This window comes from Blennius ocellaris (genome assembly GCF_963422515.1).
Source record: "Blennius ocellaris genome assembly, chromosome: 13".
Taxonomy (NCBI): domain Eukaryota; kingdom Metazoa; phylum Chordata; class Actinopteri; order Blenniiformes; family Blenniidae; genus Blennius; species Blennius ocellaris.
Genome location: NC_137662.1, coordinates 15272571 through 15292955, shown reverse-complemented (window position 1 = coordinate 15292955; position 20385 = coordinate 15272571). Strand labels below are relative to the sequence as shown.

Below are 20385 nucleotides of genomic sequence, written 5' to 3'. Positions count from 1 at the left end.
AGTTTAAATAGCCCTTTGGCTAAAATGTGCTATACAAATATTGTTATATTGTTATATAACAAAGGAGCCCATTTTGTAACCAGTTTGGTGTTTTCACCTGTTTTCCTTTTGAGCTTACTTTGTCTTTTCATGAGCAACCATTCAAATAAATACCCCATGATCATCTAATAGAGTTATTATAAATGTATCTTAATCTAGACAAATGTATATAGTGCTGTATGTGAGCTATTGTGTTGTTGTCATGTTTGTCGTTTGTTTGAAAATACAATAAAAATATAATTAAAAAAAAGACAACCATGTATTCAGTGAAAATTCATCTTTATTGATAACATACATGAATGACAGAAACCTGGCAAAAATATAGATATAAAATCACCCCTATGGTGAGGTGCTACAAGAGTAAACTATGGTTGCACTTAAATTTCACATTTGTCTCACACAGCCTCTGCTTTTCGTAAATGTTTAGGGAACACGTTGTGTCACTAAGTTTCCTCTTAGATTCAGTTCTGTGTCCGCTTGCGAGAATATTTCACCATAGAAGTAGACTACTGGTGTTGGGGAGAAATAAAACGAAGGTGAACGGCCAGAAGTTAGGTGTGGATATAAACAAGCATCTCTGCAACACAAAGAGGGATTTATTTTCTGAGTGTTTTGAGAGACCCCTGCTGGGAGAGTCTGAAAATTACTCTTACATTTTGCTGCGTGTACACAGCAAACACAGCACAACAGCTTTAAGTAAGCCAATATGGGTTTTTTCCTCAGGATAAGTTGTCACAGGATTGGTCAGCATGTGGAACTATAAAGGAAATACTTATCAACTTCGGACTTATGGGTGTGAAATGCATCTAGGGAGCCATTTTTTCGTCAGCTTAAAAACACAACTTGACCGATGAGAAATCCACCAGTATGACAAATTTTCAGCATCAAAAGTGCTTGTAGAAGAAAAACAAGACAACTGAGGAGCCAAGTGTTTTCTCTAAATGTGGGAATTTATTGGTTTTCAAGCTTCTGATGAGTCTTTAAATTGACCAGAAACCCAAAACAACAGAAAATGGCTATTAAATATCTCCCCAATCAAAGAAAATACTGAACCGACAGCATGACCTGGGAGCTGTATCTCGAAGAGAGCGAAAAAGAAAAAACAACACAAGGAATGGAATGACTTCTATAAGCATGAACTGACTGAGCAGCCCCACAAATTCCTCCATAGATGGGTATTTTACAGGTGGGTTCAGCCTAAACATAATGTCCGTACATAGAAAAATAAATACAGTTTGTTAAAATGAGGGCAAAATTCTTTTATCAGTGATTGTACCATTAAAATCACGTTAAAAAAAACTTTTAAGAGGCTTTTAATCTCTTTACATTAGATTGAGTTTCTCATAGTTCTAAGGAGGAATACATAGAATAACTTTTACAGAAATTACTACCTAAAAATATACAAGCACAGACACAAACATGAGGAGTAAAGCCAACAAAATGATTCATCATAAAACATAAAACAGCGCCGTGTAATCAGTATAAGAATCTTTACATGTAGCTCCTTGGTCTGCAGCTTTCTTAATTGTACTTAAAAACATTTCTGGGAACTTAAGTTAATACAAAAAGTCTTTTTTTTTTTCTTCTTATTTTACAATCCTGTCAAAACTTGTTTTTAAAATATTTTTCGAGTAGCAAATTTGAGAAGTTTTCTGTAATTATATTCTCTGAACAGAGGACCCCCAAGATAAAGAGACTTCAAGACAAATGCAAAACTGTGTTGCGATGATAAGGAAACCAACCAGGTTGCTCGAGTGAATCTTAGCAGGGGGGGAAACTGGTTTCCGGCGCGCCGTCTTGCTCTCCCAGCTGTTTTTAGCACTGAAGCCAATCGGCCTAATGACAAGTGTGACGTCTGACACACATGGATGACATATCAAGCATAGACTTACATGAAAGGTTGTTTTTTTTTTTACCATCACAAGAAGAATGATCTAACAGCAATACTCGTACATTAATATACTGCAGGTTTCAGATGTTTTACAGTTCTTACATTAGCAATAAGAGATAAACAAAATACACCGTCAATTCATAAGAAAAATAGATTGCCGTCAATAGTGGAAAAAACAGTGCAAAGAATATTCTGGGGTGTTTTTTGTTTGCTTGCTTGTCGGGTTTATTTTTTAGAAATTGTTTACAAAAATAAAAAACAAATCAAAAGAAGTCGAAAACATAGAAAATAAAAACACACTTCTGTAGCGCCTGGTGCTCTGGTCCAGACATGCTGCGTACCGCCTCTCTCCAGTACCTCACTGTCTTATGCCGACGGGTGTGGGTGACAGTGTGTGTTGGTGTGTGCACTTGCCTGGTGTGTGTGTGCGTGTCTGTGTGTGTGTGTGTGTGTGTGTGATGGTGTGTGTGTGTGTGTGTGTGTGATGGTGTGTGTGTGTGTGTGTGTGTGTTTAAGATTTAGCGTAGTGGTTCTCAACTCCGGTCCTCAAGCTCCGGCACTGTACAGGTTTTTGTTCCAACCAGGTCCTACAAAAACAAATAATTGAGTTTTTAAAAACCGGAAGTTGAATTTTCTCGATACTAAAGAGTACACACAGTTCTCTGCAGCCTGCGAAAAAAATAAGTTAAAAGGAAAGCTGGGCAATTTCTTCCCGGCGACATTGAGCACAACAGAAACAAACGAGGTGCGTTGACAAACAAGACGCACACCTGAGAGACCCGAGGTTGGAACAAGAACCCACCGACAGGGTCGCCGTCGCGAGCACTCTGACAACAGGACACGCCAACTTCGGCCCAATCGCTGTGGTGAGCGATGATGTGCGCACGCACGCACACATACACACACAAGTAACGGCGCCCCACCAATCGCACCACGAGGCCTGACTTTAACTGAAGGGCCAAGGCTGAGCACCACTGATCATGTGCGACAGTGTGAGGGAGGGAGAGTTCTTCGGAACGTCCCCTCGTGTGACTGCGAGGGAGCTCTACGAGTCCGTCAGCTGTTACGCCGCCGCCTAACCACTCAGCTTTTAATCGGAAACGCAAGGGAACAAAATGAAATGAACAGAACACGAGTGCTCTGGGCCTCCCTTTCGGACTCCTTTTCGCCGGTGTGTCGGCTCAGGTGGATCCCAGTAGGTTTTAAGCGCTAAAGGAAAAACAAAAAGGCTAGCTGGAACCTCAGCGCTCTACTGGGACGACTGGGAGTTGTCATTCTTGCTTTCCTGACTGGAGGGAGCCTTGTTGTTCCAGGGGGAGTGAGCCCCCAGTGCAGGCGAGCTGTTGAAACTGTCCTCATCTTCCAGGCCATTCACCCCATCGAACTGCGTGTTCTCCAGCCGCGTGATCAGACGCTCGTCCTCGTCACCAAACTCCCCTCCCATCAGAGTGGGCTCTCCCACCATCATCACATCCTAAAGGGGACAGCAAGGGCCGGTACATATTATCCCCCATAATAACGGGGGAGGGGTTGCGCGGAATGACTAACTGCACGGATGGGTTTTTTATTTTTTTTTTATGCTTTTTGGTCTGCGTGCAGCCTCACTGGGTTCAATATGACAAATCAGTCGTATTTTTGGGAAATGCACTTCAATAAAGACAAGCTCAATTTGGTGATAAACGGACTCCAAGCATTGAAATCTTGAGGGTTTTACTCTCCTCTTATTCTGAACCCAATGTGTTGTGAGGGCATCTGCCCCGACCGTTCAGTAGTCCATGCGGCCCTGACACCCAGCCCCTGTTCCAAGAACCAAGGTTGAGGGGCCCTCCCTACTGGCCAGCAGTGGGCATCCCTGATCCTTGAGTGCTGCATCACGGGAGGGTTTTCATTCCACCTCGGGTCTCGTTCTCTCATTCATGCAACCAGGTAAACAACGGAAGCAGCGCCGTGTGAAACGTGTGCTCAGTGGTAACTCCAAACACAGCGGGTTCAGAGAGAAAACCTATCCTACTGGAAATAAGAGCAAAGGTGACCCCGACCACAAAAAGCATCAAGCACTTTTCAGAGACAAGAGGTCCCGTGTACCTCCTCTAATAAACCCAATAACCTGTGGCCCCAGAGGACCAGGGACTGCCCATCACTGGTTTACATGAGCGGGTCTACTAACTAAATCCTCGCATCATGTACTGAGTTATAAATAAAGCCTCCCCCCACCTCCCCTCCCCATCCCTCACTGACCTGCCTTCATCCTGACCGTAACACACTAAAGATCCAACCTGTGACCCGCTACACCCACTGAACACTTTCTTGCCTTCTGCCCTGTCTTTTAAACCCTTCCACCCTCTGTTATTCAGGCCTGGGATGTTCCGATAGTGGTCAAGTGGATGTAATGCTTACAGGTACCTGGCTGGAGAGTGAAAAGCTGTTAGCTGGACTCTTCTTTTTGCTGTTGCTGTTGTTATTGCTGCCACCACCGGTGCTCACGGTGCTTCCCCCGGACACCTTCCTTTTCCGCCGCTTGTTTGGCGCTTGTCTCGCTGGCTCAGCTGGAGGGAGAGAAAAGGAAGTATTTGGATCTCTGTTAAATCTTCAATTTCAAGGTCATCTTCAGAGGAGACCGTCATGTAGCAGCGGCTTCATGCTCCACAGACTCATGAGCTTAAAGGAAATGTAAACACTGCAGGCTTTTTGAAAGGCGTTACCTGGTGGTGCTACCATTCTTTGCCACTTTTGGAAGAGGCAGGTCTTCAGGCAGTCTCTGGGGCTCAAGCTGTAGGTCTTATGCCTGGACATCAACTCTTGCATGGGCTCCAATATCACACATAGCTTCAGATTTAAGAGAGGAACCAAACCAATGAGTGACTGAGGTCACCTCAGTGTGAAATAAATTCAAATGTGTTGAACAGGATCGTGAGAGAAGATTCTTACACGGAGGTAGTTGAGTGTAGAGTTAGACAGCCCACATCTGGTGATATTTTTGGCCAGCTGGTCGAGCATCTGGGGATCCTGCAAGATTAGCAGCAAAGACATGGGATCAACAAGTGTGCAAAATCAATAACAACAACAACGAGTGTGTATGGTTGGTTCACTGCAGAACTCACATGCATAGCCAAAATGCTCCTCGGTAGGACCTCTCTGTGTTGTCTGATGCTGAAGTGCCACGTCTTGATCCTCATCATGTCATCGAACATGAACTCTAGGTACAAACGGCCCTCAACACAAACCTAAACCGCGGGGAGGAGACCACACGTCAGACAATGACCGCAACGTAAGAAAACCGCGTGATGCTTTCCTGTGGTGAGCTTACAGTACCTGTGTAAACATCGGTTTGCCGTTCTGAGTCACCATGGTGCATTGGTCACAGTCAAGTGACACAAAGTTACTGTGGAAGGACTCCTTCGGATGCTTCAAAACGTAGAACAATTCGGTGGCACCCCCCTCAAAGATACTTCTGAAGTATCGAGGAATCAGCGTCCGGCCGATGGCTGCAGAGAAAATGAGGCAAATCAAACCTGAATCCCAAACATATCGAGGCTACGCATGCAGGACATTCACCAGGAGAACAGAGACTAATCAAATAAAAACTATAAAGTGATATATATATACACACACACAAGAGGAAGATGTCTTACTATATCGTTTGGGACCGTCTTCCAGGCAGAAAGTGATGGTAAGCATAGCGTCATCTTCAAAAAACTCTGTGGTGAACGCATCCCACCAGAGATTGTCACAGTCCTTCAAAGACAAGAGAATAATCACTCCAAGTTATTGTTGCAGTAATTTCACAATATGTAAAACCATTCCACTCTTTTTCTAGTCGCGTACAAAAAGTAGGCCATAACAGCTATTCAGTTGCACGTTTTAGGCACATAAAACAGTTGCCACTTTAATTACGTTTCAGGCGGGTTGACCAGATAATCCTATTAAGAGTGTGGATTTATATTAAGTCTATGAGTTCTCTGGCTTATTTACCTATAAGATCCCCTGCATAGTTACATGCACATCTAAAAAATCTGCTGGGGGGGTGCAAGCAGTTCACAGTCTGTCACGGCACTATGAGCTGAAATCACAATCAACTTGAAATGATCGGCCTTCTCACACGGCCACCGCTGGGTATCGTCCCGTTAGACACGCCGTGTGAATGAAGACGAGACTCTCACCTCTGTCCAGTTCTGTAGTCTTTTGTTCAGCTCGTATATCCGGTAGTCTGTCTGGTTCCCATACGGTGTGGGTCTCCTGCAAAACACGAGCCATTCAACACTTTGCGGTGGAGAAACAACACAAGCCACGTAAGCAGCCTCAAGCAAGAGATCACTGAACGGAGAGAAACTTTTTATTATGGCTTTTACCCCCCCCAAAGACCAGATACTTATTAACTGTTTGTGTTCTTACCCCATTCCAGGCTCCATGTATGATGGCGGGTACATGGGTGTAGGCCTAGGAACAAACACGTTTTGTGAGTCCAACTTTAAGCTCTTACTGGAGAGAAGTGTTAAGATCAGCAATGTAAAAAGAAATAAACAGCTTTGAGTGGCGCACCGATATAAAAGTTGTTGTCCTTTACACTAATAACATTTAACGGGTAAAGAAAAATGGAGAAGAACTTTGCATTTTTCTAAAATAAAGCCTGAATGTCTAATACTGTGAAGATGGTGATCGTCAGTTTCGCCCTTTAACCTCTTTGACCTTATGATTTGAACCCTGATCCATCACACTCAGGGTCGAAACTTAATCCAACATGCAACAACTTGAATTTCTGTTGTAAAGCCATATTTTAGCATTGCTTTTAAATGCTGACTTAATTACTTTTACTGGGTGGCATATTACTTTTAATCCCATAAAAGGGGTTTCCCCATCAATCTACTTATCTGTAGTTAGCTTATATTCACAATACTCTTCATCAAAATTATCTCCACCTTGTGCAATTTAAGAACTGAGGTATAACTGAACATTTATAAAAGATTGAAACCCAATCGTTTACTGGTTAAAAAAAAAAACCCTAAGAAATGTCGGCTCTTTTTCTGGGAAAATATGCAACTGAGATGCAATAATATAATGTAATGGGGTAGGAGGGTAAAAAAGGTGAACGTTTTACGAACTGAATCCAAAACGCCAAAAAAGAAAGTCCCAGTTCACAAGTATTTCTTCTCCTCGACAGATTACTCACCCCACATCTCTGTCCAGCATAGCGCCTGGGTGGAAGGGGGGAAAGCTGCCGCCGTTGGGGGGCTCCTTAGGAGAGTACAGCTTGAACGACTTTGACGAACAGCCTGCACACAAGCCGAGAGGAGGAAGAGAAGGAAGAGAGGTAGGGGGAGGCAGAGAATTATAGGAGATTTAGATTACTTGGGATTTAGCTCATTCAAATCACAGCATCATCTAAGTAATCTAATGTTGGCTGATTTTTCTCAAATACAAAAAATAAAATAAAAATGCATGCTGCCAAAACAATTTCCTGCTGCCTTCATTATCTAAATGCATCTTCAATCTGCTAAATGGACAACGCAACAAATCATCATGCGGGAGGGGAGAGGGAAAAAAATGGTGGCATTTATTAGCCTGCACCTATCACAGAAAATAATCATTGAAAAGGGAGGAATGCAAGCAAATATGGCCCAGAAAACATTTTTTTTATTTTTTTTTTATCATTGACATATTTGTATCTTCATTAGAAACCTTCTTCAATGCAGATAAGCCCGATGTGCGTCTACCCATGCTCCTCTGCACTGTGTGTGTTTGCCTCCCCTTCTAGTTGCCTCTCCCACCCATCCCCCTACTCCCTCTCCAGGCTGTTGTTAACCCTTGTGTGTCCAGAAAAAGCGCGTTCGTTCTCAAACAATCCGTGGCGCCGTGAAAACATCCTTTCCAAACCGGAACCGGAGCTTCACATATGTGAGGGTGGGCCGAGATGTTTGCTGTACAAGCAGACGGAACTGGACTTTTGGATGCAGGAGGGGGAAAAATAAAAGCTGGGAAATGAGGCCGCGGATCGGCCCGTCACAATTCCCCTCCAGTCACCCTTCTCTTCTGAAGTGCTAAATGCAACTATGAAATCATTCAATATAAATCAACACTCGAAATTCCTAAATACGCCGCATTTGCTGACTTGACTATTTGACTCGTGCATGCTCGGCTTGTGGATTTAGTGTTCCCAACAGGCACCTGAAGGCAACATAATGGTAATTAGACTCACTATTACTCTCCATAACGGTCTGTCACTGTCGGCTTGGCACATGAAAGAGAGACTGTATCTAATTAAAACCAGCAGGGGGAAGAAACATGGACCGCCAACACCAGCACAGCTTAACAGCTATGCGTTTGTTAAATATTCCCACATCACTTTTGCTGATCTGATTAGAGCCTTAGAGGGACAACAACTCCACAAACTAAAAGTCTAGACAAACATTAAGACAATGAAGAGGTCGTTTTTCCTTGAATGACTCCACCTCCATTCATTTTCAGTCTGGTCTCCATGCTCCTGTGGACCCAGGAGAGTCATGACAGGTCATCTTCTCCTCCCCATTAACAAGGGAGGGTGTGTGTGTGTGTGTGTGGGGGGGGGTACCCTGCTCTGGGGCTCCCAACAATGGGCTTCTATGCAGTACCTCTGAACTATACACCCCCCCACCCCACCCCACAAAAAGAAAACACCACAAGTCATTAGCCTCAAATCTATTTCATACCAGGATGATAAATCTTTGTTCAATTCGATGACGCTGATCCCCATGAAAAACACAACATCCATGTTAACGACTTTCCTCATAGACTGAAACCTTCTCAATCACAAAGTCAGCAGCGGGGCATGAGGAGCGCATCTCAACCAACCAATATACACAAATTCCTCCCCACTCTGAGGACAATGCTTCAGAAAAATGCTGACTCCGATTATTCTCACTCCTAATGAACACCCCCCCAGACACACACACACGCCTTTCAAAAAGGATCCCAATGTATCAACATTTTATACCAACAATAAACAGATTTATGAGAGCAGGTCTGTCTGACGAACAGCAGACATCGGGGGAAGCAGCCAGAGTGCAACTCCACACGCCAAAACACCCAGATGGATGACTGCAGTCCCGCAGCATCCTTCAGCACAGGAACCAGTCAGATCAGACCGGAGCTCGTCTTGATGCAGCACCGCGGTGCCAAAGGTGAACTTTTACATAATGAGACTTTGCTGCGGTTTTAGTCCGCCCGGCAAACAATGGAGCTGCATCCAGGGAGGATGGCCCAGAGCCAGAGAAACGTCTACAGCTATGTGCACAGACCCAGAAAATACACTCGCAGTGTTTCCAGCTGCAGGTTTAACGCTCGCTGTGTGGCCTGCACTGAAAAAACACAAATAATAATAATCACTTATTCAAAAACGCCGGGAGATGTGGCGTAAAGTGAGCCGCAGGGCCGCGCTCATTAGCCGCTTCCAGAGGACGGATGCCATTGCTAAGCTATTAACCCAGTTGCTAAAGCAACACAACCCCCTACCGCCGTGCACTTTTAATCCGCGGGGGCTTGTTTACGGCCCGTTCCGGTGGTTCGCGTGGAGCGGCGACGCGGCTGGAAGTTGGCGTTACCTGCAGAGAAACGTGAACCGGAGAGCGGCGTCGCTCAGGAGCACCTCGACTCGGGTTGGGGGGGTGGGCTAGCCAGCTAGCCTCGGCGCTATCCGGAGCGGCTTGGACGGGAGGATGGAAGGAGGCTCCGGCGCGATTAATTCAATCCAAGCGATCCGGAAACAGGGCGGCAAGCGACCAAGAAAGTGCAACGCGGCCGCTAGTTGCCCCGGCTCGGCCCGACCTGCGACGCCCGGCGAGTCGTTTTAAATGTCATCGGCGCGGAGGACGCTGCTGCTGCCGCTGCTGCTCCACTACTACCGGACCCCTTTGTTCCTGCCAGCCGAGACGCGAACAAACAAAGGCCCCGCCTCCTCCGGGCTGCTCGGGGCTCCTCCGCCCATCCCGCCGCTCACACCGGGACAAAAACAGGCCCGCCTCGCCTCCCTTCACCGGGGCCCCCCAATTTGTCTGCCGCGGGACCCCCGAGGGAAGCACGGGCCCCCGGGGTGTCGCCAGGCGGGTCCCCGCTGAGCCCCTTAATTCGCATTTCATCTTACTCCAGTGTGACAGTGTAACACATTAATACTCAGGGTTCGAAATAAAGTAGTTGGTTTTTTTTTTTTTTTAAATACATAATTTTTTTTCTTAATATTATATAGGTCACTCATTTTACCTCTGGGGTCACACACTGCGCAATTTGATCCCAGCAAATAATAACATTATGATATATAAATGACTACAATTTTACATTTGGTTTTAGTGCAATGAAATATGAATACTGTACATAATTAAGGAGTTCACATTTAATGAAATATCTCTTTACAACACATGCCAAACCTGAAATTTGATTAAAGAACTGAATTTCAATTGTATCACCTCACTTCACCATGTGTGTTTCAACTAACAGATCACAGAGGTTGTTTTTTTAAACATATTATCTACATTTACAAAGGCATAAAGCTTGGGCACATGTAGCTGGAAGACAAAAATATAGTTGGCTAGTTCTTATTATGATCAGAATAACCTGTCAAATGCAAGGAATGATCATTAATTATCATTATTGTCGTAGTGTGAATGGGTGAATGTGACTTATGGTGTAAAGTGCCATGGGACTGCTTTGGAAAGCGAAATCAATTTATAATATGCACACACTTCTACATCTCCTGAACCTGAATTGATTCACCACGTAATACAAACAAAGGTGGAAAGAAAATTAGTTATACCCCGATCCCCCGAAACAAAATATTTTATCATTTTGGTCAGCTTTTTTGAAGCCAATACATTTTTTTTTTATAGAAAAGATTCCTGCTTAATTTACATATTTCTTTCACAAAACAAAACTCCACATCACTTGTTTGACTGGGGAATGTGTTGTGAAAATATATTTTGTGCAGGTAAATAGACTTCAGTACTCCCTATAAACAATGCAATCTCATTCTGTTAGAAATAACCAATACTTTTAATATTTTCTGAAAGAAAATTGACATTCTCCTTTCACTTGAATGCTTTTTTAACAACAGTACTTTTACTTGTAATTGGGCACAAGTCAGGCAATGTCGCAGTAGCTGTACTTGAGTACAAATTTTACATATTTTTTCCACTTTCCATAATTTTTCTACACTACTAAGAGCTTGTTTGAATGACCACCATTTAATTTGTCATTGTCTGACTTAACACCCCCCCTGGTTGAAGCCTCCCTGCCTCTGTATCCAGGCAGGAAGGCAGGACAGCCTGGATTCCCGAGGCAAAGATTACATTTCAAGCTGCAATGACTTGCTGGGGGAAAAAATAACTAAACTTGGCTGATGACTAAAATGACTAAAAAGTTCTGAGTCTGTCACCGCCCCCTGTACTGCAGAAACAGATAATCTGCAGCGTCATTTTTAATCAATAACCCCTCTAATGTTTACAAGCAATATATCTTAAAGCTAGAAAACCTTTTGTGGTCTCAAAGTGCATTTAAAGCTCATTTGTTGAGGCTCGCACTTCAGATATCATGCCTACACAAGCCAGCAGTATTTCTGAGGGAAGTGAAGCAATGCACTTTATTGACATAGTAAAGACATCTGACCCTTCAGATAGGAGGCAAGTAAAACATTTAGTTGAACTAAAGAGATATAAATATCTGTGTAGCTTTGAGTAGCATGTGTTTGGTGATCATGCTGGAGAATTCTCCAATACTAAACATAATCATTGTAGCCTGTACATTAGTTATTCAATTCATATAAGTACCTGGACCTGAAATTCAATGTGGTACCGATATTATTTTCTTTAAAGCTTACAAGAAGTAATCTGATATTGTTACCCTGATGCTGTACAGCAAATACTGCATCAAAATCTGATATAGATCAGCTTTTCAGGTGAAAAAAACCTGGAGAATCAAACTATAAGTAAAATGGAAAAGAAAAAACAATACTTTTAAAGTAACAAAGAGGCCAAAGCGTAGGTTTACTTGTTGAATGCAATGATGCCCCATACCCCAGTCTATTGTCAGTTCAGTGCTGATGGAAGGGACACTTTCCAGCATCTCCCTCTGCTGGCCCAATGCTGAAAACAACTTAACAAAAAAAACAAAAAACAAAAATGGGATTACGTTTGATCTAGGTTATTTTTATGGATGTGCGCACTGTTTTTTAATGAATGAATAAATGATTGATCCCTTTATTCATCTCTCAAATTTACAATTTACAATAAAATTTACAATGGAAAAAAAAGAGGTTAATACTAAAGTCAAAATTTCAACCTTTTCCTGTCATGAAATTAGTTTTTATATGTTACCATAAGTGAATTATCTGTTGTTTAGAACCTGATTGATGCCGTTTTAAATTTGACCAGGTCCATACATTTCAATGTATATGCCTTTGCAGACAGTCAGTTGAAATCGAGCTCCAGCACCGGGAACCCTAAGATAAATAAAGCTGTCAAAAAAGAGAGCCAGATGGACAATTGTATAAACTACAGTGTATTTACACCGAATGCAATATTTTTTTTTATAATGACAATCAACAATCAATAGTTTTTTTCATCATGCTGTTGCTATATTCCCGTTTTCTGATAAGATAATAATGTGAACGGAGAAATGAGTTGTGCTTTTATGTAAGACTGACACGTCTGAATAATTAATGAAATTAATAGAGAAATATCTGCATAGATATGTAAAACCAATAAGACAGGCAAATTGTGATGTTATAGGAGGAAATTGGGGTATTACATGCATTACTGTGCTTTCTTTGTGCCTGTCCTAAGTCTTCACTTTTCAGCGACAGTCAGTGAGTCATGTTCGACACATTCACATGGCAGGCAGGGCTGAAAGACTGAGATAGCATCAAAGACCATATATTCAAGAACTGGTCTTGAACTGCGAAATATCTGATATATCCTCTGGTATCCATAGATCCCCGGTTCCAATATCACTCAGTAAGCTTCATTTTATTCAGCATATGTATCTTTAATGAAGATATCCATGGTACTAACAGTTTCCAATGACTGATTTTATTACGCAAGTTGCTGATACAGTCAGACAAATATTACAGTGTGGGGAACTCACCACGTTAGTCACAGCGAGGTCATTTTGCACTAACCACATGTTAACATGCCTTGGAAACATCTTCTGAAAGCATATGCATATATTATGTATTTGTACAACTGTTTCACCCAGAAAGAAGAGCGATGCTCATGAAAGCAAGATTCCTGTTGCTGCTTTTCTTTTTTTCCGACTCCACAGTCGAAGCGCAAACCTTGTCAGGGAAACGGTCGTGACACCTGACTGGTCGTGATAGCAACAAGGCAGCAGACATGACGAACACAGCCTGCACCCAGAGGATGCGACTGTGGCTCGACAAGAGGAAGTTAAGCAGCGTGTGTTTCAAGATAAATGAGGGAGCGAGAAGGACAACAACACGTGAAATGTAGTTGCTGTGGACTTTTGCAATGACAAAGTTCACTGATCTGAATCCAAACAGATTTATCCAAATCCTCAGGCACAACGTAGCAGTTCGTTGTTGACAGATAGGCTTCGATTCGGTTCAGACATTAGGCATTAAAAGTGAATCCGTTTAATAAAACCTATTTTGAAGCATCTCCCCTTGTGCCAACATACCAACAACAAAATAATGCGTCCTTAAAAATGTCTCACCGAAACGTACAATTTTAAGGTCTGTGTATAAAGGTGAAAGTGGTCTAAAAAATAAAAAAAATGGAACAACTTCTTTTAAGGCTGAACTCCAAAAATAGATGGCAGTGATGATATCAAGTGACTAACCATGGGGCCGCTCCACAGAGGTATGACACAGTACTTGATTCCAGTGAAATTCCCAAAAATAATGACACATCTCAGGATTACAATCATCCAGTTGTTTCTGCTACAGGTGTGAAAAATTCTAGATTTTTTTTGTGCAAAAATTCCAAGTATGTTATCATACCGCCGTCTTTATGGTTGGATTTCTGTTAACAGGCACCATCTTAACATTTCCCTTGTGTGTTCCAGAATGAATTGAATATAAATCACATCATTAATAGTATGCCTGAATTATATATCTCTGATACCAATCACACAAATACTGGGTATTACATGATGTATTTATTAAAGTTTAAATCTATGCGACGTTTCAATGCTGCATTAAATGATCTCTCTCCGAGCTTTGCCAAGTCTTAATCTCACACAATCGCGTGTATGTGCTCGTACCAGACAAATTCATGTCAAAACAGCACTGCAGCTCTTCTAATATATCCTTTGTTTGCTCCATTCCAACCTGAGTAGTTTTACCATTATATTCCATTTCTGTGCCAAGGCTGCTTCTTTGTATTTCAGACTCCACGGCTTGTACATCACTGACAATTACAGGCATGTTTTGGTGTAAAATCTTTTTCTTTCGAGACACCGAAGCTTTCTCCCTCCTGCCTCTTGGCTGTGTGGCACATGCCAGCATTTCTCCTGCCATCCTGTCGGCCTGCAGCAGATGTGACATCACTACAGCTCGTCTCCTCTCTAACCACCCCCCCACCCCCTTTCATTTCTCTGACTCCCCAGCATCTCTGTCTCCCACGCATTCCTTCTTTCTCTCTGCCTCTGCACACACAGCCATTTTGATCTCGCAAACAGGGTCTGAGAGACGCACAAGGGTAGAGAGAGGAGGGGACACGGCGAAGAGAAGTGAAGAACTGAGCAGGAAGAGAACGAGAGGCGCTGGCTTACAGTGGAGTGAGATAAAGCTGAGGCAGTTGCCTTGTTGTGTAACAGTAATCAAAAGAAAAAAGAAAACCTTGCTGTTTGGCTGCCATCTTGGCTCAGCTTTAAGTCACTTTCCTCCAATCAGCAACCATGTGACTTTATGCATGAGGTAACACCAGTGTTACTGCAAAAGGCAGTCAATGAGGGATGAAGGAGTGACAGAGAAAGGCAGGAAGGGGCGGGGGGGGTGTGAGAGAGAGAGAGTGAGATGAGGAAAGCAGAAATGAGCGGGAGTGAGATGAGTGAGGGACAGAAAGAGTGGCGAGCAGAGGAGAATGAATGCTTGAGTGGGTGCATGTGAGAATGGAGGGGTGGGGGGTCTTTAGCTCACAGGCAATCTATTTTTACCATTTAGCTTGAACAAAGGACGTGATTGGCTCCACTGTGTAAGGACGAATCTCCTTCATGCGAGGAACAAAGCCCTAAAAAGGCTGATTCATGGCAATGTCACAACAACAGCAGAATGTCACATGGTTGTCAGCGAACTGCACGGGCGACGTCTGGTCTTTATTATGGCTTATGTTCTGCCACATGCAAATATAGCCATTCAAATTCCTCTCTTATGTAATATTCTGAAGCGTTAACCAAACAAAGACGACCGCAATCGGATGAAAGGAAAAGTGATGTTCTGGTGAGAGGGGATTTGTTCTCACAAAGCAGATCCACACATAGAACAGGGAGGATCTTCCATGCACCGTCATACAGGAATGTAAACAAACCAGCCTTCAAATATAATGATTTACAGCACACACACACACACACACACACACACACACACACACACACACAGGGGGAGGGGAGAGGTGAGAGAAACTGCAAACCAGTGTTGATCACTGTTGCTCTGCGGTTATCTGTGAGATCCACAGGCCTAAACCTGTCATAGCAGGAGGATGCACGCGTGTTTGCAACTGTACGTACAGGCTTTTCAACCCCAAGCATTCCTACGTGAGTTTGCCTTTGTGCGTTGGTGCACAAAACATGGACATGGACCTCATTCCATTGTTCAAAAACATGTGGAGGTCATTAAAAGTTTTGCTCCTAAAGTAAAGTCTCTCCACAGCATGGAGGAAAGGGGGAACAGACACTGAGAAATGTGCAAAAATGGCACAGGGAGCAAGATACTACAGAAGAGGAAAGATCTGAAAAGAGAACATCCAAGCAGAAGCATAATATTATTCCATCTGATAGCCGATTGCCAATGAATCAGAGCAACCCCATTAAAATGATACTGACACCCTAATTCAATCTGCCCTCTCTGAGATCCCCCTGAGCAGATGCTACGATTCAATTTCTATCCGATGCTCGCTCCCTCCCTCGTGCTGCACAGAGCTCGTCCCCTGGCACGGCGAGGCTTTTCAGCGTGCACAAGGCAACATCTCTCGCCCGACTGCTCAGACTGGGAAACCATTAAAGAGAAAACTGCTCCAAAGTGGAAAAAGGATCAAACACTTCATGGAAGAGAACAGATTATAAAGATCTACTTGATAAAAACTGCCAAAACATTTTGCTCGCCAAAGGCCAACATGTGGAGACACACGCTGACTGAGCGACATTTCCTTGTTCTCGCTCTAATAAAGGAGCACAAGGAGCCAGGTAAAGACAGTGTTAATCACCCATAGTTACTGTCATCTGTTAATGAAAGAATCAGGTAAAGAGTGTTGATTTTTTTTTTTTTTTTAAAGTCAAGTTTACAAACAAGGAAGATACAATTTTCATGTGAAACTCATATTGACAGAGAGCCAACTAAAGAAGTTCTCTCTCTGTCTCTGTCTCTCTCTCTGTCTCTCTCTCTCTCACTCTGAGCAAATTTACTTGTGAGGGAAACCTCTTAACTACCCCCATTATAAGTTCAAATCCATCAAGAGAGAAAGCGAGACCAGCTCGAAGCATTTTGCTGAAAGTAAATTAAAGTCATTTACGTTTCATTCACAATTTCTGAGTCACTGATTTCAGCCAATTGTTGTAGATATACAATTACCCACACAATCAGCGAGCACACCTATAATGGCCAGATGAAGCTGCAGAAGATAATGAAAAAAAGTAAAGCAAATTAAGTTCTTATTGATATCTCAAGTGTCTGTTTGTGGTCAAACTCAAAATGCCATTGATCTGCTGCTCGGCGAGAAGGTCTGGTGAACAACTCAATCCTGAGGTGTGGTAGCCTCAGTCTATAACCTTGTTTCAGGACTTGTGTGGAGAGTGCAGCATGGCTTCACCAACACACATGCGTGCGCACAGGAACTCACACTCACACAGCTTGACGCTGACCCTTAAGGGGCTTTGCAGTACTTTTACATAAGTCATCTTTCTGACAGCACCACTAAGCAGACAGACTGAGGAGGAGAAACGGAAAAGAGAGGCACACCGAGAAGAGGAAGAAGAAGAGTGAGAGAGAGAGAGAGAGAGAGAGAGAGCGCGAGAGAGAGAGAGCAAAGGAGAGTGCGGGAGAAAGAGTGGGGCACTTACCAGGGCAAGCACAACCTCCAACAGACATCTTCTCACATGTTGGGCTCTTCTCTGAAAGAAACAGCTGCACTCACTCCACACGCCGCTCGCATGGGCCAACTCTGAGAAAAACAACGCAGAAAGAGGGGAGGAGAGATAAGAGGGAGTGGTACAAAGCAGGGCATGTACAACACAACTACACTTCACTCTCTCTCTCTCTCTCTCTCTCTCTCTCTCCCTCTCTCTGCCTTCGTCAGAGACAGGAAGTTGGCAGTGGTGCTCTAGCTGCATCATTAATAGACATATTGCAACACAAGTGGGAGGGAAATTGAGAGAGGAGTGAAATGGGAAGAAGGAGCTTTCGTATGTGAAACTGGAGTAAGTAATATGGAACAGAGCGAGAACGTGTGTGTGTGCGTGTGTGTGTGTGTGTGTGTGTGTGTAATGGAGAAAGCAGGAGGAAAGCAATTAGAGCAAACAAGAAGAAAAAGACGCACAAGGTGTGTGCGTGCGTACATGTATTCGTGTGTGTGTGTGTGTGTGTGTGTGTGTGTGTGTGTGTGTGTGTGTGTGTGTGCGTGGCAGTGATGCATCGTCTATTTTTGCCCGGTGCTGCTGTGGGAGATAAACATACTCAGTGGGAGCCCAGAGGCAGAGGGTCATTACTGTCAAACAAACACACGTGCAACTACACACTCACTCACACAACCGTGCCTCATGTATGACGGATTTCCATCTCGCTCTCGCTCTCTCTGTCTCCCTCTCCTTCGCTTTCCTTTTGTTTTTCTGCTGCAGAGAGAACACTGGTGTTAATCACTACAGACAGTATCGATTAAAAATGCAAAGCCCACCTGGAGCGCAGGGACACTGGGAACCCCTGGGAGGCAGGAAATGTGCGCACATGCAAACACACACGCACGCACGCACACACACACACACACACACACATGCTCACTACCAACAGGAGCCGCGTGTAAACAGTCATACTCACACTCCTCTCACTCTTTCCATCTCTTTTTCTCATCTTAATCACACTTGATTCTGTCAATTTAATCTCCTCACCCTGTTGATATTACCTCAACCTCTCTGCAGCTTGATGTGGCTTTGCCTCATTTCCTTTCCCCTCCTCCTCTTCTCTGGTCCCCTCTTTCATTTCTTTCAACAACTTCTATCGGCTCAAGTGTTCCTTTTCTCCAAGCCAATAATTTCATAATCTCACACTTCACCACACAAACACGCATCCGTATAACTGACTCCCATGAGTTGGATGTCGGTCGCTTGTCTGATGATCCCATCAGAAGGATAATAGAGAGTGATGATCTGTCACTGAGTAAGAATGACTGAATATAAGAAAAGGTAAAGCAAAAACACAACACTGAGGGAAAAAATAGATGCATACAGCAGAGGATACATGAATTATTTTTGAAGGAAATTCACATCGACTCACATTTAAGGCTTCAGCACCATATTTAAAACCTACTCAAGTCAAAATGTCTATCTTTGAATGTCTAAATGATGGATATAATCAGCTGTGGATACATTTGCAAATCATTAGACCATCTACATTTTAAATGCAAACATGATGGACTTTAAATTTAAATTAAAACAAACTTTCACCTGATTAAAACAGTCAAGCTTAAAAAAATTTTAAAATAGCTCAGACACATGTGATAGAGTTTTCTAATAAGTGGCTGATTTGGTACTATTACCATGTTGAAAAATGTTGGAAACCACTGGCCTTGTACATCGATATATCCCCCTGCACTATTCTACCCCCCCCCCCCCCCCCCCCCCCCCAGTGAGGTGAAGGCCCATTTAACAAGCCTCAGATCGTTGCTTTCTGCCACTCACAACAAATACACCAGCAAAAGACAAACAACTGTCTCCATTGAAACGAAAGCTGACAGGCACATTCCCCACACACCAGCGTACTGGCAGAGGCATCGCAGTTAAATGTCATACACGATGTCAGACACTGCTCTCAGGACCAAGACACAATGAACAACCCTGCGGGCCTCCTCTTATTTTCCTTTTACTTAACCCCCCCACCCACCCACCACCTCCCCACATCCACCCTTTTTTCATTTCCTCTTTACACGCACACCTTTTTTTTTTTTTTTGTCCCTGTCTGTTTAAGAAAGATGCGTGTCTTCTTTCTCATCGCTCCGTCTCTTTTCTGCCACCATTGTTTTTGTTCACCTTGTGGGTGAACTGTGTGAACTTGCCAAGTGAATCTGTCGGTTTGACATAAAAAAAAAAAAAAGAGATCCTGCCTTTGTAAAATGAACAATAAAAGACATGAGAGAGAGAAATGAGACATCCTCAATGCTGCAAGAGAGAAAGAGAAAAGAATAGATAAGAGCACCAGAGTAGAAACAGAGGAGGGGTATGTGAATGTGAGTTAGGAAATGGCTTCTGTTTCCAGGAGTGATTAGGCTTTGAAGCTGAGCACTTCAGCGCAAACTGCACTGTCGGGCATGCTCGATCTCACTCTTCTCTGTCTGTCTGTCTCTCTCTCTCGCGCGCGCGCGCTCTTTCTCTCACTCTCGTACTCTTGCAGATACAGAGATTCCCGCCCTGTCAACACATCCACACATCCCTCAGAAAAGCTCTCTGAGAATATCCGCTCGCCTACTGTCTCTCCACTGTGGGAACACGCAGCAACAACACTTCCTCAACAGTATGTGACAGACAGCAAAGTGTCTCCACGCAGACACACTGGCTGCTCGGCTCACATCACATCGTAACGTGTCGTCCTCATGCTGTGGACAAACACTTGTTCACGCACAATGACAGCGCTGCGTCTGTATGAAAAAAAAAAAGAAAAAAAACCCCACAAAATGTTTAAAAAGGCTCCTGGTGGCATCACTTGATATTTTACATGAGTTCATGCCATCAGTGCTACAACATTCATCTTTTGTCTTGCAGGTGTTTTACGCCTCCACGTTCTCCGTTTTTTGTTTTTTTGTTGTTGTTGTTTTTTTTCACACTCTCTCTCGCAGGCAGACACTCAATCTCAATGCTTACCTTTGTCTTCCTCTTTCTTCTCTCCCCACGCTCGCTCACAAAAGTCTGCTCAGGTCAGCCACGCAGAGGAAACCAAGCTGGACCAGCAGAGAGAGAGAGAGAGAGAGAGAGAGAGAGAGAGAGAGAGAGAGAGAGAGAGAGAGAGAGCGAGAGAGTGAGTGAGGGAGGATGACTGTGATCAGCAGATGCAGATAGGA

The 20385-nt window shown here is 43.6% G+C and overlaps 1 protein-coding gene across 3 annotated transcripts; it reads right to left on the bottom strand.

Moving 5' to 3' along the window:
• Positions 1 to 303: 303 nt before the first annotated feature.
• ldb1a (LIM domain binding 1a) lies at positions 304 to 17359 on the bottom strand. 3 transcript variants are annotated; one of them, XM_080507314.1, is made up of 11 exons: positions 17183 to 17359; positions 7098 to 7200; positions 6323 to 6367; positions 6091 to 6166; positions 5563 to 5665; positions 5243 to 5415; positions 5032 to 5154; positions 4859 to 4936; positions 4633 to 4756; positions 4334 to 4476; positions 304 to 2517 (listed from the first exon to the last, which is right to left on the bottom strand). In XM_080507314.1, the coding sequence occupies exons 1-11, from the start codon at positions 17208 to 17210 to the stop codon at positions 2464 to 2466; spliced, it is 1050 nt and encodes a 349-aa protein (XP_080363440.1). In that variant the 5' UTR covers positions 17211 to 17359; the 3' UTR covers positions 304 to 2463. The 3 variants fall into 3 exon arrangements, with proteins under 3 accessions (XP_080363440.1, XP_080363438.1, XP_080363439.1); XM_080507312.1 differs by lacking the exon at positions 304 to 2517 and adding an exon at positions 2526 to 3404; XM_080507313.1 differs by lacking the exons at positions 304 to 2517; positions 17183 to 17359 and adding exons at positions 2526 to 3404; positions 9505 to 9839.
• Positions 17360 to 20385: the final 3026 nt, after the last annotated feature.

Excerpts from the sequence above, each read along its gene's own strand:
- ldb1a (XM_080507312.1), bottom strand. The coding sequence starts at position 17,210 with ATGTCTGTTGGAGGTTGTGCTTGCCCTG. Across the intron at positions 6,167-6,322 it reads TACATGGAGCCTGGAATGGG|GAGACCCACACCGTATGGGA; the intron begins GTAAGAACACAA and ends CGTGTTTTGCAG. Across the intron at positions 5,666-6,090 it reads GACTACAGAACTGGACAGAG|GACTGTGACAATCTCTGGTG; the intron begins GTGAGAGTCTCG and ends TTGTCTTTGAAG.